Source organism: Diachasma alloeum, unplaced genomic scaffold (genome assembly GCF_001412515.2).
Source record: "Diachasma alloeum isolate Michigan unplaced genomic scaffold, Dall2.0 Dall_scaffold_00277, whole genome shotgun sequence".
NCBI classification, from domain to species: Eukaryota; Metazoa; Arthropoda; class Insecta; order Hymenoptera; family Braconidae; genus Diachasma; species Diachasma alloeum.
In genome coordinates, this window is record NW_021680416.1 from 1,620,229 (window position 1) to 1,635,453 (window position 15,225).

A 15,225-nucleotide genomic window follows, 5' to 3' on the forward strand; every position below is an offset into this window, starting at 1 on the left:
CACTTGCTTTAGGTCCTCCTGGAGAGCCAGGACAGAATGGTACGCCGGGTCGTCCTGGATTAGTTGGATACATCGGACCTCCAGGTGAATAAATAACTAAACGAATAATTCAGTAGTGAAGTGGTAAAACGGTACAAGTCAATTTTGACTATTGACCAGTTTTCAATGAATATCTCGGAATCTAAGGGAGAGAGCAAAATTTTTATTATAACCTTTTTTTTAGAGCCCATTGAGAGCTACAATAAATGTAATTACGAAAATTTCGCTATCTCCCTTAGATTCGGAAATATTCCTGAAAAACTGAACTGGGAGATAAGTCGACTTAAACCGTTTTACCACTTCGCTACTGAATTAATAATCATGATTGAATTTTCCACTGGCAAGTGTTGCCTCAGGCACTTCAATAACTTCATTTTGCAATAGGAATCACTTTAGAAAATGCAATTGATGAATTCATCATTATTTTAAGGTTTACCGGGACCACAGGGACCACTGGGGATTCCAGGACCGAAGGGAACGTCCGAGAAAGGGGAACAGGGAGACGATGGACTGCCAGGTCCTCTGGGCCCCCCAGGCCCTCCAGGAAGACCCGGTCTTGTTGGACCGATCGGTGCTAAAGGATTCCCCGGTGTTACCATCATTGGACCACCCGGTATAGACGGAAAACCCGGTTTCAGCGGTTTGAATGGACCACCCGGAGAGCGCGGAGATCCCGGACCAGAAGGTTTGTCATTCTTTCTTTATGAATGTCTTTTATGAAGTTTTTATTCGAATAGAACTCTTGCACGGAGAGAAATATTCAGTAAAACTTACGGAACAATTCATGTAATCCGCAATGGGGAATCGTTTTCCGGCAATTTTTGTAGGAATGGAAGAGAAGAAATCTGAAACGTTCAGTGAATTCTCAGGTTCATCATCGAACAAAGTACGAAATTGTCACGTAATTTTTCCCGAAGAAGTAAAATCTTATAGAAACTCCCCGACTTATAATGCCTACAAAATCAAAAATTCTTGTCCGTTCAACAATTTTTAGGAAGCCGATGAGTTATTTCTACGTTTCGTTCCATAAAATTTCTCAATCGTTGGGGAAAAATTACAGAACGAGTTGTTGTCCTCACAGCGGTGAGTCATCAGACGAGTGGTTAATTTTTTTACGGAAAAAAAATCGTAGAATTTACGTGGCTTTTTTTTATGTATTTTTTTAAATTTTCTTTTTGTAATCTTCACTTACACACATGTAACATCGCAGAATGAACCGAAAGGTTCCAATGCATATCAATAAAATCAATTTACGCGGCGATTCGTACAATTTCTGTTTCGATTCACACTTTTCATTGAATTTTACTTCACTCACGGATTACGTTTCAAAACGTAATTTTTACTTTTTCTTCTAGTAATTTTTATTGAATGTTCCTCTCCGTGTGACAGTCATGAAATATTAAAAGCACTTCGCTAAATGATGATTATTGATTCCTCACTATAGCTCGGGATGTTAATTATTCCATGTCTGAGGAGAGATGATCAGATTATTCCTCATTTAAGACTTGCAAATTCAGGACTGGTGGATTATCTTGCGATCGTTATCTCGATTGTTCGTCCTTCTTCATGATTGAAAATATGTCACAACACGTATGAAAAAATTCAGTAGATAAACTTACCGAATTCGCTAATCCTGCTTCATTTTTGAACAACGGATTAGTTGGAGCTTCATTGGATTTGATAAATACACTATTCAGACTCTCAACATGAAGCATTCGTAATTATTTAACTCTAGTCTGGTCACCAAACGCGTCCCTGCGACTTGGTCACCTGCGCGGGGATTCCCCGCCGTACTATTTAGGCTTTAGCGTTGCCGAATTCATTCTACACTGCCCGGGCGCGTTTAGCGAGTTTCCGGCAACGTCGCGTCGTGGGCTATTTCATTTAACATGCACGGAGAAAAAATTCCAGAAAAATTACTGTGGTCGCGTGGTAAAATAAGTTCATTTGGACGGACCCGAATTTACAGACAGCAGTTCAATTTCGATTACGTTCAATTTGAAACCCAATTCGAATCGTTCAACACAGAGTAGACTCTAGAAATCGGCAGTGAATGAAGTGCTTCATTCAATTTCGATTTCCAGAGTGTAGTTTGTGTTCAGAAAGGGAAATACGCAGCGCATGAATAGATTGTTCGAATTACTCATGACGGTGTACATAAATCAATAGATCGTTTGAATTACTCATGACGCCATGAGTAATTCGCATAATCTATTCACTTACTGCCTATTTTCCTTGCTCCTTGAGGAACTTCAATAGAAAATTGAGACATTTTCTGAGAGAAAATTCCTGAAAATCTCTTTCAACAAGAATGCAATGTGGACTAGGAGTAGGAACGATGACAGAGTAATAAGGGAAAGTGGGACAAAAGGGATGATTTGACTTTTTTTAGTTGTCAGTGAGCCATTGAATTGTTAATAAAATGAGATTTTTTAAATGAATAGTACAATTCTCCCTCTTTGTGGTGAGTCCAGACTTAGTTCAATTGGGGAATTTATTTATGAGTTTAATTTTGAATTTGTTTATTGAATATATTTATTGAAAATATTAGCATTGAATATTTCTATAAGATAGATTTGTTAATTTAAATTCCTCAATAGGACAATTTTATCATTACAAAATATCTTAATTCTCCACAGGATCATTCGATAGGAATTATTCGTACATTGCTCCACTTTTCTACTCTTCAATAAAATTCTTTAAAAAATGCACACTTGATTCTTTCAAATTGTTCATAAATTTGATTTTTTTTCTATGGGAAGCCCCAATTAATAAATTTGTTTATGAGTTATCAACATCTAAAAAGAAGTTAAAACCCATTGTGCCCCGTCCTCCTCTAATATTCAAGATATTAGCGTTGAATATTTCTGTAAAATATACATTTTTCAATGTAAATTCCTCAATGGAACACTTTTCTCATAAAAAATGTCTGAATTCTCCACAGGATCACTAAATAAAAGTTATTCACACATAATTTTTCTTTTGCATTCTCCACATTTCGTTTTCAATGTTTCAAATACTTTATTATTTGCCCAATACAACATGAAAAATTGACCATTTAATAAAAGCAAAAAATATTATTTGTGATTCAGAAGGAATTTTCTTTTTCTCTTATTACAATTATTTCGTATTCAACGTTGGAAAAATTTTTTATTCAATTTTCATTCAACATTTTGTTTTTATTTATGTTAAACAACAGGTCCAAAAGGTTTTCCCGGCAAAGGTGTGAGAATTCGAGGTCCAGCCGGTGAGCCAGGTCTTCCTGGCACACCAGGACGTCCTGGACCCGACGGTTGGCCGGGTGTACCAGGGCCAAGAGGTGCCAAAGGTATTCGCGGAGATGACTGTGGAGTGTGCGCTCCAGGTGAGATTGAGAAATTAAGCGGTATTGATTATGTGCCTCTACCTATGTAAGGTGGTCCACCAATTTCCTCCATTCTAGTATACTACATGGCCTACTTCCGTAATCCTATATCCATACCCAAGCTGTATGACTAAATAATTGAACCCGAATCAATTATTCATATTGAGTAAATCTTGGGGTCAGGGAACAGTGTGCAAGCCGAGTTATCGTCTTATTAATTATTTCTTTACTGTGAACTCCCCCCAATTATCATGCATTCTTGATTGTTCACAAATCATCCATTGTTAGATTTTTTTAAATTGACTCCCACATTTCTGTTTTTTATTCTATTTCAGGGAAAATTCTTTATTTACTTTCTTAATTATTGGAGTTAAATTTCACAGGGAAAATCATTTCATTAATAAAATATTGTGACAGTCAATTTTAATTATTTGTTGTTGAAGATTTCAAGGGATTCACTTGAAATTTTATGTCATATCTCATCAGTCAACTATTTTAAATTGATCATCGTTTCATTTCTCTATTCGTCACCTATTCCTCCCTTTTATTGCGATGCATTCTTGATTATTCACAAATTCTTCGTTGTTATATTTTTTCTAATTGAATCTCACATTTTTGTTTTGAATTTAATTTAAGAGGATGTTTTTATTTAATTTTTTAATGATCTCGAAAATTAAAAAAAAAGTGTTTTCTTTACGTTCAATTTGAAATAAATTTGAAATTCATTATGCATATTCTTAGTCAATATTCCATTAAATTTTTACAATTTTCATTGAATTTCACACAAAAAAATTATTTCAAAGCGCATTTTATTTCATTGCTATCGAATATTTCAGGAGATTTTACTTCAAATTTAAAATCAAATTTCATTTCACTATAGAATTTAATAGAAAATCCAAACTATTTCATTAAAACATTAGTAGAATTTAAACTTTCTACACAACATCTTAATGAGACATTTCTACAAGAATTCCTGGACATGAATTTTTCAAGCTATTTACACTCTATTTTTTCTCTTTTCATTTAAAAAAATCAGGCAATAAACTTGGAAAATAGTAGTCGAAGAATTTTCTGTAGAAGATATCTCAATAGAATAACGAAATATCTAGAAAATCGAATTCTAGTGATTTTTTTTCTATAGAATATTCTTCATTGAACATTTCTATTGAAAAAAGGGCAGACAAGTTGCGGAACTTTCAGCAAAATCAGTCAAAAACTAATTGTCCAACGAATTCACTAGTTTTTTTCATACGCAATTGCAATTTTCTCGTGCGTGAATTTCTCCACTCATACGCCTATTCACGCCCAATAATTTTCAAATCGAATATCCAAAAGCCGAGCCCAATTGCAAGCACTAAAATCCGATTTTACGAATCCGAGGAGATGAGGGAAATGAAATTTTTCCGGACGAGAAAATAATACAACTCGTAGGAACCATAAAAAAAATTATGGATCATATTTCACATCTTCACCCCTGAGAGAGGCAAAAAGTGGGGATGAAGAAAAGCTGGTATCATCTGCAGGTGTAGAAATACAGATATGAGAACGTGAATTTTATTCCCAACGATATTTTTATCGAGATATACGATGTATCAATGCAATGCACAGAATTTTCATGAGCCTCGTGATTAAATTTTTTATCAGTATTTCTCGATTGGCAATGTGCAGTTATACTTGATAGACAGTGATCATAAATCCACAATTTCTCTGGCTATAAGTTTGGGAACAGTGGCTGTGAGGTGTAGATGTAGACAGGGCACTTAACTCAAAGTTTTGAAGGCTGCGGAGTAACTCGGGAGGCAATAGTATGAAGTTCAAGATGATTTTGGGCGGATACCAAACAACTATCCGAGGAGTATGTACGTTACTTGATGCCTTCAGAACTCGTGTAGTTGGTAGCCTTAGAAATTATTCTAGAGAGAAAACTATTTCTGATTCGATTTGATCGTTTGTTCAAAATTCCATGCTTTGCGTTTTCTGATCAATCAGAAAAAAATTCAACTCTTGCAATTGTTTATTCATTCGCTTCGCAGAAGGAGTATTTTTTTCTTAATCGAAATAAAAACTGTTACCACTTCCGTGATGGTCTCACATGAACAGGAGATACTCCAAGTAGAGGAGTGGCTCCGTATCTACTGAAATTTTGGTCAGACATGAAAATTTGAGTTTCTTGATGTATGTTTCTCCGAATAAAAAAAAATATAGAAGAATACGAATTCTATCAATGAGTAGTCAATGAGTATTCATTCAAAATCGAATTGGAAATGAGAAATTTGGGAATGAAATTATGAGATAATGAAGATATTTGTTGATTATGCGATTATTAAATCGTCGAAATAAAATCGATCATATCCCAGCTCTCAGGATTATTCATTCACTTCGCAGAAGGAGTACTTTTCATAAGTCGAGAGTAAAACTATTGTTATTGAACTTCTTTGGTGATCTCATAGAGACAGTAGATACTCCCAGTAGAGGAATGGCTCCGCATCTACTGAAATTTTGATCAGACACGAAAATTTCGGCTTCTCGGTGCTTTTTTCTCTGAATGAAAAAAAAATAGAAGAATATGAATTCTATCAATGAGTAGTATTCATCCAAAATAGAATTGGAAAGTAAATTTAGGAATGAAATTATGAAGCAACGAAAAGATTTGTTGATTATGGGAGTTTTTTCCTTCTGTAGCTAGAGGAATATTAAATCGATTATATCTCAAGTCTCGTTCATTAACTTCGCAGAAGGAGTATTTTTTCGTTAATCGAAATTGAAACTATTATTATATCCGCGATGATCTCACGGGGACAGTAGATACGCCAAAAAGAGGAATGATTCCGTATCTACTGAAATTTTGGTCAGACGCGAAATTTTGGGTTCCCTCATGTTTTTTTTTCATGAATAAACAATAAAATGAACAAATAAATTATAAAAAAATAGAATTCTAACCGTTCCATCAGCGGAATTTAACTGAAAATGTCTCAGCTCTTTAATATTAAATTGACTCCAAGTGAAGGAATGGTTCCGTATCTACTGAAATTTTGGTCAGACACGAAATTTTGGGTTCCCTCATGTTTTTTTCATGAATAAACAATAAAATGAACAAATAAATTATAAAAAAATAGAATTCTAACCGTTCCATCAGCGGAATTTAACTGAAAATGTCTCAGCTCTTTAATATTAAATTTACTCCAAGTGAAGGAATGGTTCCGTATCTACTGAAATTTTGGTCAGACACGAAATTTTGGGTTCCCTCATGTTTTTTTTTCATGAATAAACAATAAAATGAACAAATAAATTATAGAAGAATAGAATCCTAACTGTTCCATCAGCGGAATTAAGATAAAAATATCTCAACTCTTCAATATTTAATTTACTCCAAGTGGAGGAATGGTTCCGCATCTACTGAAATTTTGGTCAGCCACGAAAATTTGGGCTTCGTCATATTGTATTTTTTGAATAAACAAAAAATAAACAAATAACTTATAGAAAAATAGAATTCTAACCGTTCCATCAGCGGAATTAAATAAAAAATATCTCAACTCTTCCATATTTAATTTACTCCAAGCGGCGTAATGATTCCGTATCTACTGAAATTTTGGTCAGACACGAAAATTTAGGTTTCCTCATGCTTTTTCCCGTGAATAAAAGAAACAAAATTGAAAATAAAACAAATTATAAGTAAAGTCATCGAACGATCGAAATGTTAGTTGATTATGCGATTATGTTCCTCCCACAGCTGGAAGAATTTTTAATCAGAAATCCGTCAGGATAATGACTCCTGAAATCGTCGATGAGCAAGATAAGTCTAAAATTGAAACTATTCCATCACTTCTCCTGAACTCAATTTATAAGAGCAGATCCATCACTCCACGTCTCGCAGATTTCATGCATCCTTTACCTACAGGGATAATTGCATCCATCAGACTTCTCACTTAGAATTTTATCAAATAATTATTCTAGACTTTCGACTATCGATGACGCCATACGTGAAACTAAACTGTTGAAAAATTTTAACTGAAATTTTCGATGTTTGTTTTAGAAATTTTTATTGCATTTCAGTTCCACCAAAATTTGAATGAATTTCACCATTTAAAATTCAGAATTTCATTTAAAAATCGATGAGAACTATAAATTTCAATTCAATTATTCCGTGAAAATTGATAGCAATCAGTAAAATTCCAGTAAATATATTCTTGAATTTGCAATTAATTGAAAATTCACTATAATTTGACACTGAATATTCATTTTTTCATTGAAAATGCAAATACGTTGGGGAATTCTCGTCCTAAGGTCGCTCCAAAATTTTACAATTTCAATGAATTTTCAGTGGAATCAGAAATTTTATAATTTTTTCCTCGTAAATCGCATTCAATGTCATCGTCTTGAAATTTACCAGTCAACTCTCCATGAAATTAAAATTTTTTTCCTTCAAAATAAAAAAAAATTTGTTTCTAAAAGAATTTTGCCATTGAAAATTCAAAATACCACGGAAAAATCAATGAGAACTATAAATATCAGCTCAGTTATTCCCTGAAAATTGATAAAAATCAGTAAAATTCCAGTAAATATGTTCTTCAATTTTCAATTAATTGAAAACTCACTGTAATTTGACACAGAATATTCATGTTTTCATTGAAAATTCAAATACATTGATGAATTTTCGCCTTAAGACTCCTCAAAATTTTAGAATTTCACAGAATTTTCAGTGAAATCTAAAATTCCATGATTTTTTTCCCTAAATCGCATTTAATATCACTCTCTTGAAAATTACCAATCAACGGTCCATGAAATTTAAATTTTGTCTTAACAGTGCACTCCATCATGCTCCATATCAAACCCTTCACAGCAATTTCACCACCAAAAATATCTGCTCCACCAAAACCGATCCAATCAATCATTCACATTAATCATAAAAATTCTCCCTCTCCCTCAAAAATGATTTATTAACCCCAAGTGAAAGACAGCTTCCTCATTACTCGAAGCATTCTTTCAATAAACTCGAAAATTTTATGTTTCCCCAGGCTTTCTTTCCTGGCTAAAAAATTCCATTCAAGAGCATAAACTCCTGCAATGGATAGCCTTCCCCGAGGGAATTGGCGAAAAGAACTTACGATTGAATGAATGTTTTAACAGGTTTGCCTGGTGCTAAAGGAGAACGGGGTGACTCGGGTCTGAATGGATTCCCCGGTGCCCCAGGATATTCTGGATTACCTGGACCCCGAGGCTTTAAAGGAGCATACGGGGTACCTGGTAGCATGGGGCCAATGGGTCTTGAGGGAGAGAGTGGTAGACCGGGTATCGCTGGTTCTCAGGGGCCCAAAGGACAAGCAGGACGCATTGTTCCACCCCCTGGTCCTGCCAGAGTTGCACCACCAGGTGATGTCGGTGACAAAGGTTTCCCCGGGTTCGAGGGTCTCCGTGGGCCGCGTGGTCCACCCGGTGAAATCGGAGACACAGGGCCTGAAGGTCCTAAAGGAGAAAAAGTAATTTTCCATCCAATCTTCTCCGTTTAAAGTAGCTCTACCCTTCGGCCGGGCTACGCTGTACTTTTAGATATTTTAATTTTTTTAATTTTTTAACTAAATTGCATGGAAAAAATTTGAAAAAATTTATACCCAGTCAGAATTTCGCAAAATATTGATATTTTTTCAAACATTTCCCTCTTATAAATAAATAATAAAACTTGTTTGCGAAACTGTGGATTATTTTTTATGAGGTGTCAAAAAAATTCTTGATTTTTTCGCATCTAATGAAAAAAAAATCAGATTTTTATCTTTGATTACAATGGAAATGTTGATTTTCACATAAGACACTGCGTTAAATCCTGATTTTTAAACATTTCTTTTTTGAAAAACCAAAACGATAATTAAATTGAGAAAAAAAATAGAATTCCGAACCTAATCGGGTTTTCTGCAATTTTTTGCAGTTTTCAATAATCTTTGAATTTACCGTGGAAATGAACGTCGTGGAAAATTTAAAAGTCTTCACTGGCCCGTGGGATCCATTGAACAGTTTGTGATATAGACGGAATATGGGAATAACTAGGGGAAATCGCCGCCCCGATCGATTTTGCCCCGTAGAAACATGAAAAACTTCATTTTTCTTGTTTTCATCTCCAAAATGTTCCTTGCCCTGGAGTTTTCATATGATTTTAGCTGTTTTTTTTCATGTTCGTTGCACTCGAAAAAAATAAAGTTAAGCATCCGGTTTACTTTGTTCACAATAGATCATGAATAAATGAATTTTGAATTTCATAAGATTTTCGCGTCTGTACACTGTTAGAAATTTTTTTAAATTTCGGTCACAATGTCATTAGAATTTTCAATGCTGTGAGTTTGAATGCAATTTCAAATGAAAGCGTTCACTAAATTTCTCATTCATCTTGAAAATTGAACATCACATAGAATTTGATTATCAATAAATTGAAAATTCAGAGAAGTTATTACTTTAATTTTCAAAATTTTCATGGTTTTTCAATGGCTTATGGACGTGAACATGGAGAATTACTTGAATATTCCAGAAATTCACTGATTCATCAATGAAGAATTCTTCAGAAATTTCATGTAACTTTGTCATTGTTAATAATTTCAAGCTTTTTCACTTGAAATTTTAACAGTAATTTTTGAACAGTGTAGAGTAGGACTAAAAATTAATTGTTTTTACTAATCAAACATTGTAATCATGCGTAATCTAATTTTTATGAACAAAAAAAGGCAGGTTGAAGCAAAAAGGCGAGTTCCAAAGAAAATCGATTATTAAAAACAATGAATTTTTAGTTCTACTCTACAGGCGAAAAATTTATAAAATTCAAAATTTATTTTTTCATAATCAATTGCAAATAAAGCAAAACGGATTTAAATTTCGCCGACGTATCCCCTTAAACTTCATTCTGATGCAATCATCAATGATTTTGCGCTTTTCTTCAGGGAGATTTTGGTGCACCTGGAGTCACGGGAGTCGATGGTAGACCCGGATGGGATGGACTAGCTGGAGAGAAAGGAGATGACGCTGATGTGCCGATAGAGTTTCTTCGGGGGGATCCTGGCGTCGATGGAATACCTGGGGTGAAGGGGGTTCGGGGAGACAAGGGATGGCCCGGCGAAGTGGGGGAAGCTGCTTCTCACGTTATTACTGATATCAAGGGGAATAAGGGAACTAAAGGAGAATCTGGAGCGCCTGGTGAGTCGAAAATCTAATTCTTATTTATATATGTCCTAAAATATCGTTTTTATGTGCGAGTTAATATCACCCCCCACCCCCATTCATACAAATATTCGCATGAAATATTCGTTAGTGATAACTAATCTCAAGTCACTGAACATCATCAGTAAAATGCTGATCGATCAACATGTGTTGAAATCATTTCATTTTCTTATGCGAAATATTTTCGTAATTGGAACACGGGAGTTAGTTACTGGAAGAAGAAAAATATAATTTGGTCGCTCGAAATAGTCAACTGGAAACATCTACTTGGATAGTACTTGATGAAAATCATTCATATTTTAGCGTCAGATTGAATTACCGCATTTTCCATCTCATTTCTAATGTTTATGTTCATGATTCTTACATATATTCGTCTATGAACCCCATAAGCGTCGTTATTCCAAGGCGTCACGAAAAATCTCCTCTACTTGGGAGATTATTTTTTATTATATATAGAGATATAAAAAGCAATATTGATATGGGGATGATAACAGCCCACACAAGTCTCTTTAGGAAATGTCATTTGAGATGGAAATATAATTTATATTGTTCGTTATTATTTTCATTCATTTCAATTAATGAAATTGTTCTTCATCTTCATAGTTTTGTATCAAGGAAGTAGGATCATGGGAAATGTGGAGAAAACAATAAACTATACTAGATTATTGTCAATTATGCAACGTTTCGCTTATATTTTAAGCTTTCTCAAGCTTCTTAATGATGAGTACATAGTCATATTACTTTCTAAAATATTTCATGTTGGGAACTCTAAACACATTATTAAGTTCATAAAATATTCAATATCTGGCACGCCAGACTATCAACAGACTGGCATTTGCCCCTCACTCTGGTTATACTCATTTCAATGAAACCTTCCAGGTTACGATGGATTCCAAGGTTTTCAAGGACCGCAAGGAGATGAGGGTTGGCCTGGGCCACCTGGGCCTCAGGGATCCCCCGGATTTTCTCTGCAAGGTGCAAGTGGTCTAAAGGGATACGCCGGCATGCCCGGAGATGAAGGCCCTCGTGGTATTGCTGGTGAACCTGGAAAGCGAGGTCCACAGGGACTTCTGGTATGTCATCGTTATTTGTGGTTTACACGATCGGTGGATGGAGTTTGGGCTTGAGGTTGAGAAACTTGAGAATTGAATGAATAATTTGGTCCACATGATCAGGGAACAGGTATTGAGTTCAAAAAAAGGCGCGACTCAAGATTCAACTCGTTTGAGCTGTCTTGAGTAAATTTAAGCTGTAGTTTTATTGAGTTGACTTGAGCTTCAAACTTTCAAAAGTTACAAATTATGTGTGATCTTTACCATGAATGGATACAGTTTGCGCTAGTCTGAGTCATCTTGAGCTAGTTTCAGTGAACTCGAGCCATGACTTTATTGAGATTGAGCTTTATTGAGCTTGAGCTTGAGCTCTAAACATCCAGAAGTTATGATTGATTTGCAATCGACTTGATGGATGGAGTTTGAACTTGAGTTAATCTGGCATTTCTTGAGTCACCTGGAGCCACCTTGAGCTTGAACTAGTTCAAACGACCTTCGGAAAATTGAAGCCATAACTTTCTTGAGGTTGAAATTTTCAAAGTTATAATTGATGCGCAGTCTACCTCATGGATGAAGTTTAAGCCTAAACTTGAGGGAATCTGAGCTAGTCTTGAGTAAACTGAAGCTACAACTTAAACTTGAAACTCTCAGAAGTTTTTTAAATTTCAAATTGAATAAAGCGACAATTCACACATTGAATGCATAAAGCTTAACATATTGTCCTCCCGTACTTGAAAATAGGGACCGCCAGGAGTGAAAGGAGAGCGCGGAGACATCGGAACGAATCTGATATACGGAGAGATTGGTGAACGTGGACTTTACGGCCAGAAAGGAGAGTACGGTTTTGAGGGTCCTGCTGGTCCGCGTGGAAGACCTGGTGTTGACGGTCCGAAGGGTGTCAGGGGGGCTAAAGGAGCCCCTGGGTTTGAAGGATTACCAGGACTTCAGGTATGCGACAGAAATTTCGATGACAACGCTTCATTTTCGCATCGATCAACAAAATCAAGTTTTATTTTTTGGTCATAACAGGGAGCTAAAGGTGTCCGAGGAGACAGCATTCAAGGACCTCGTGGTTTCCCAGGTGCTCCAGGTTTACCCGGAGGGATTGGAATGCGGGGCAACGTGGGAATGACAGGTCCAGACGGTATTTCAGGTTTCGATGGGATGAAGGGTCTGAAAGGAGAGATTGGGTTCCATGGGCGTCAGGGGGAGGATGGGGACATGGGAATTCAAGGTTACCCAGGTATGGAGGGAATTCCTGGGGCTCCTGGTAAGCAAGGAGAAGACGGGGACATTGGAGTCATCGGAGATTCTGGACAGCCAGGGTGGATCGGAGAGGATGGATCACCGGGGGCTGTGGGACAGAAGGGAGAGCTGGGAGAGCCTGGGAGTCCGGGATTCCCAGGTATCCAAGGACCTGTGGGGTTACCGGGGATGGTCGGAGATATTGGATATGATGGGCCTGATGGGGAGAGGGGGGAGAATGCGTTCAGTGGGCCTCAGGGAGATCTGGGTGAGCCTGGGTTCATGGGGGCCATTGGAGCTCCTGGGGCACCTGGGGTTGATGGACGGCCTGGGTTACCTGGGGATAATGGGGTGGATGCAGTGGGATATAATGGATCACCTGGACCCAAGGGAGAACCTGGGTGGAATGGATTGCATGGAAGACCTGGACCAAAGGTAAATGAGCTGTTTTACACAATTTATTTGTTTTTTTGTTGAAATTCTCAAAATAAGTGTGAGAGTGTTGCATTTTTGTCTTTGATATTTCATCAAAAATAATTGCATGGAATAAAATTTCAGAAATTACTTGACCCAGAGATTCAATAATGATTCGAATGGGCGGCCGGAGTTTTTTTCCCATTGAAAAATTCCCGGAAATTTTTTTCCGTCAATTTGACTTCGGCGAATTCTTCCTTTTGAAATTAATTTTCCTTACTAATTTTTTCCATGTGAGATTTTGCTTAAAGTTTTTTTAATGCTAATTGAATTTCTTTTTTTTTCTCTTAGAAGGGAAAAATAAAAAAGTTAATGACAAAATGTATTTTTTTTATTCGGGCATGCTGATATGTAAATTTTAAATTGAATCGGATTTAATTTTTCATCAGATCAGTGGAGTTGTATTATATTCAGTAAAAATGAATTGATATTGTGTTCAACTATGTGTCTCATTTAATATTTTCTTGGGAAAAATTTTCCGGGGAATTTTTCATAGGAGAAAAAATCCGGAAACAATTCGAATGAATCATCTTTTTATAAGAAGCTTGTTAAATCCATTATAAAGTGATTGCATTTTTTCAAAATTGGAAAAATGAAAAAAAAAATTATTTTCTTAAAAAATCTACAGGGTGACGTCAGCACCTTGTTTACAAATTTCAGGGAGATATAGAATACAAAATTGGGAATTGAATAATAAAAAATTACTAAATTCCGATAATAGACTTTCAAATGGTGAACATTATTCTTTCTTTGGTGAACATTAGAATTTTTCAATCCTTTAGCCAATTACATTGCGATTGACTACCGCCATGATTGAAAACGATGACGCAGTTATCAATGGGACTTGTTATGATAGTTAACATGGCTCTTCATGTTGATAAAATTATCGGTTCATAGCTGCAATGGACATTGCTCAAACTATCGCCATATTGTCGCATCATCGCCATTTTCAATCATGGCGGCATGGCGGGAGCCCACCACGATGTTCAAAAACCTCTATTCAAAAATTTATTATCGTAATTTCATAATTCTTATGCCATTGAATTACCCATTTTCTGTTCTATATTTCCTCACAATTTGTAAACAAGGTGTAAACGACACTTTGTATATTATTTACAATTCAGTAGCGAAATGGTAAAACGATTTCAGTCGATTTTGACGATTGGTCATTTTTCATCAGTGAATATTTCGGAATCTAAGAGGGATAAGTAAATTTTTGTCAAGACCTTTTTTGTAGCACTCAATTCGCTCTAGAAAAAAGGTTATTACGAAAATTTCGCCATCTCCTTTAGATTCGGAGATATTCTTCAAAAACTCAATTAAGAGATAAGTTGACTTAAACCGTTTTACCACTTCACTACTGAATTAAATATTTTCTTTCTGGAAAGGGTGAAATTGGTGACATGGGACCGGACGGATTCAAAGGAGAAATTGGAGATAGTGGAGCTCAGGGAAGACCTGGAACTCCAGGAATCAATGGAAGACCTGGTACGAAGGGTGAACGAGGACCAGTGGGACCGATCGGTCTGGACGGAGTGAAAGGGCAACGCGGTCTCGATGGAGATCCTGGCTTTATGGGAGCACCAGGCATGCCTGGTGACGCTGGCCCTCGTGGAAGACCTGGTCTGTCTGGTGTGCCCGGACCGAAGGGAATCGTTGGTGACCCTGGGTTACCTTCGTACATGGATGCTGACAAGGGAGAGAGAGGTGACCAAGGATTCCATGGGCTGCACGGAAGGAAGGGAGAACAGGGAGATGTTGGGTTGCGGGGATACCCTGGAGCTAGGGTAAATTTTATTCATTTTTGTCAATAATTTTTCTTGTTAATCAATATTCATTTTGTTCGGGAAGAAT

The 15,225-nt window shown here is 36.2% G+C and overlaps 1 protein-coding gene across 1 annotated transcript in view; it reads left to right on the forward strand.

Annotated features, from left to right (window-relative positions):
• LOC107038119 (collagen alpha-5(IV) chain) overlaps nucleotides 1-15,225 on the forward strand; it is a 66,768-nt gene that overhangs the window by 43,482 nt on the left and 8,061 nt on the right. Inside the window, exons 10-17 of the mRNA XM_015257025.1 lie at nucleotides 470-724; nucleotides 3,239-3,403; nucleotides 8,531-8,880; nucleotides 10,324-10,576; nucleotides 11,480-11,673; nucleotides 12,394-12,600; nucleotides 12,682-13,332; nucleotides 14,760-15,158. Of these exons, the coding sequence (XP_015112511.1) occupies nucleotides 470-724; nucleotides 3,239-3,403; nucleotides 8,531-8,880; nucleotides 10,324-10,576; nucleotides 11,480-11,673; nucleotides 12,394-12,600; nucleotides 12,682-13,332; nucleotides 14,760-15,158 (2,474 nt within the window). The remainder of the gene's footprint in view (nucleotides 1-469; nucleotides 725-3,238; nucleotides 3,404-8,530; nucleotides 8,881-10,323; nucleotides 10,577-11,479; nucleotides 11,674-12,393; nucleotides 12,601-12,681; nucleotides 13,333-14,759; nucleotides 15,159-15,225) is intronic.